Source organism: Plectropomus leopardus, unplaced genomic scaffold, assembly GCF_008729295.1.
Source record: "Plectropomus leopardus isolate mb unplaced genomic scaffold, YSFRI_Pleo_2.0 unplaced_scaffold17792, whole genome shotgun sequence".
Lineage (NCBI taxonomy): Eukaryota > Metazoa > Chordata > Actinopteri > Perciformes > Serranidae > Plectropomus > Plectropomus leopardus.
Window position 1 is genome coordinate 1 of NW_024619156.1, and position 1,190 is coordinate 1,190.

General features: G+C 52.7%; 1 protein-coding gene across 1 annotated transcript; it reads right to left on the reverse strand.

Annotated features, from left to right (window-relative positions):
- Positions 1-50: 50 nt before the first annotated feature.
- zgc:101664 (uncharacterized protein LOC450064 homolog) lies at positions 51-926 on the reverse strand. The gene has a single exon (XM_042515106.1). It carries the CDS (start codon positions 749-751, stop codon positions 80-82), a length of 672 nt encoding a protein of 223 aa, XP_042371040.1. The 5' UTR covers positions 752-926; the 3' UTR covers positions 51-79.
- Positions 927-1,190: the final 264 nt, after the last annotated feature.

Sequence of the window (1,190 nt, forward strand, 5' to 3'; positions counted from 1 at the left end):
TATGTGTGTGTGTATTATATGTAGTATAAATATGTCAACTGTTTTCCTGTTTCTACGGTGATCGGCTTAATCTGAACTTTTAAATAAATTCAGTATGTAAACAAATAAATCCGTTGAGGTTGCGGCTGACCTGCTCGATGTCCCTCGCCGTCCCACAGTTGTCCTCACTGATGACCCATCGGGCCCGCTGCTGGAGGTGGAGCCTGTGGACGGACACCATGTCATGGAACCGCTTGGACAGAGACGGCGAGCTCGGCAGCACAGCTCCTCTCTGAGTGAAGACGCTCCAGGAGCGTTTGACCGGCGAGTGGGCGACAGGGGGGACAGGGAGGACAGGGGGGACAGGGAGGACAAGGGGGACGTCACGGTGCTCCTCAGGAGGCGGTCTGGTGACCTCGCTCTCGGGGAGGAGGTGGTTCGGGGTTTCTGAGACGACATTCTCAGTCTCTGCAGGTGGACGATCATCGAGACCGTCAGTCTCAGGTTTCTGTGGTTTGTTCTGAGCGTCCGTCCCCCTGTCCGTCCCCCTGTCCGTCCCGCTGTCCGTCCCGCTGTCTGTCCAGCGGCTGATGACGGGAGCTGGTCTGGCCGGTCTGATGGGCAGGTGGCGGTCTGCGGCGGCGGGGAACCACGAGGTGAAGGGCGGAGGAGTCCTGCAAGGGAAAGACTCCAGAAGCTTCTCCGTGGTCTCCAGCAGAGACTCAAGCTCGGCGGCTGATCCGGACCGACAGTGCAGAACCACATCCTCCATCCACACAGACGGACGGGTCAGAGGACGGACCGCACCGCCCGCCGCCTCCTCAGCCTCCTCATGGCGACGGCGTCTCAGCTAGACGAGGCGAGGCATGATGGGAACACAGCGGGAGTCTGTGGAAAGTCAAAAACATTCACGTCTTCACACAAATTTGAACCTTTGAAACTCGACCAAAAAGGGTTAATCATCCTAAAAAATATGGAAAAATTAAAAAAAAAAAAAAAAAAGGTGGTAAAAGTTTACAAGAAAAAAACCTGATTTCTCCTGGCCGATAAGATACCGATAACCGATCAATTGATCAATTCTTTTGCTCTGTTTTTCATTAGCTGAGGGACGTTTTCAGGAGCAAAATCAATTTCATTTGTCAGCAAAAATAATGCTGAAAATAATGTTGTGTTTGAGTTATAGAGGAACTACAGAGGAACGTTCCCCAAAC

Bases quoted from the DNA above. Each gene is read 5' to 3' on its own strand.
- zgc:101664 (XM_042515106.1), bottom strand. From the start codon at position 751: ATGGAGGATGTGGTTCTGCACTGTCGGTCCGGATCAGCCGCCGAGCTT.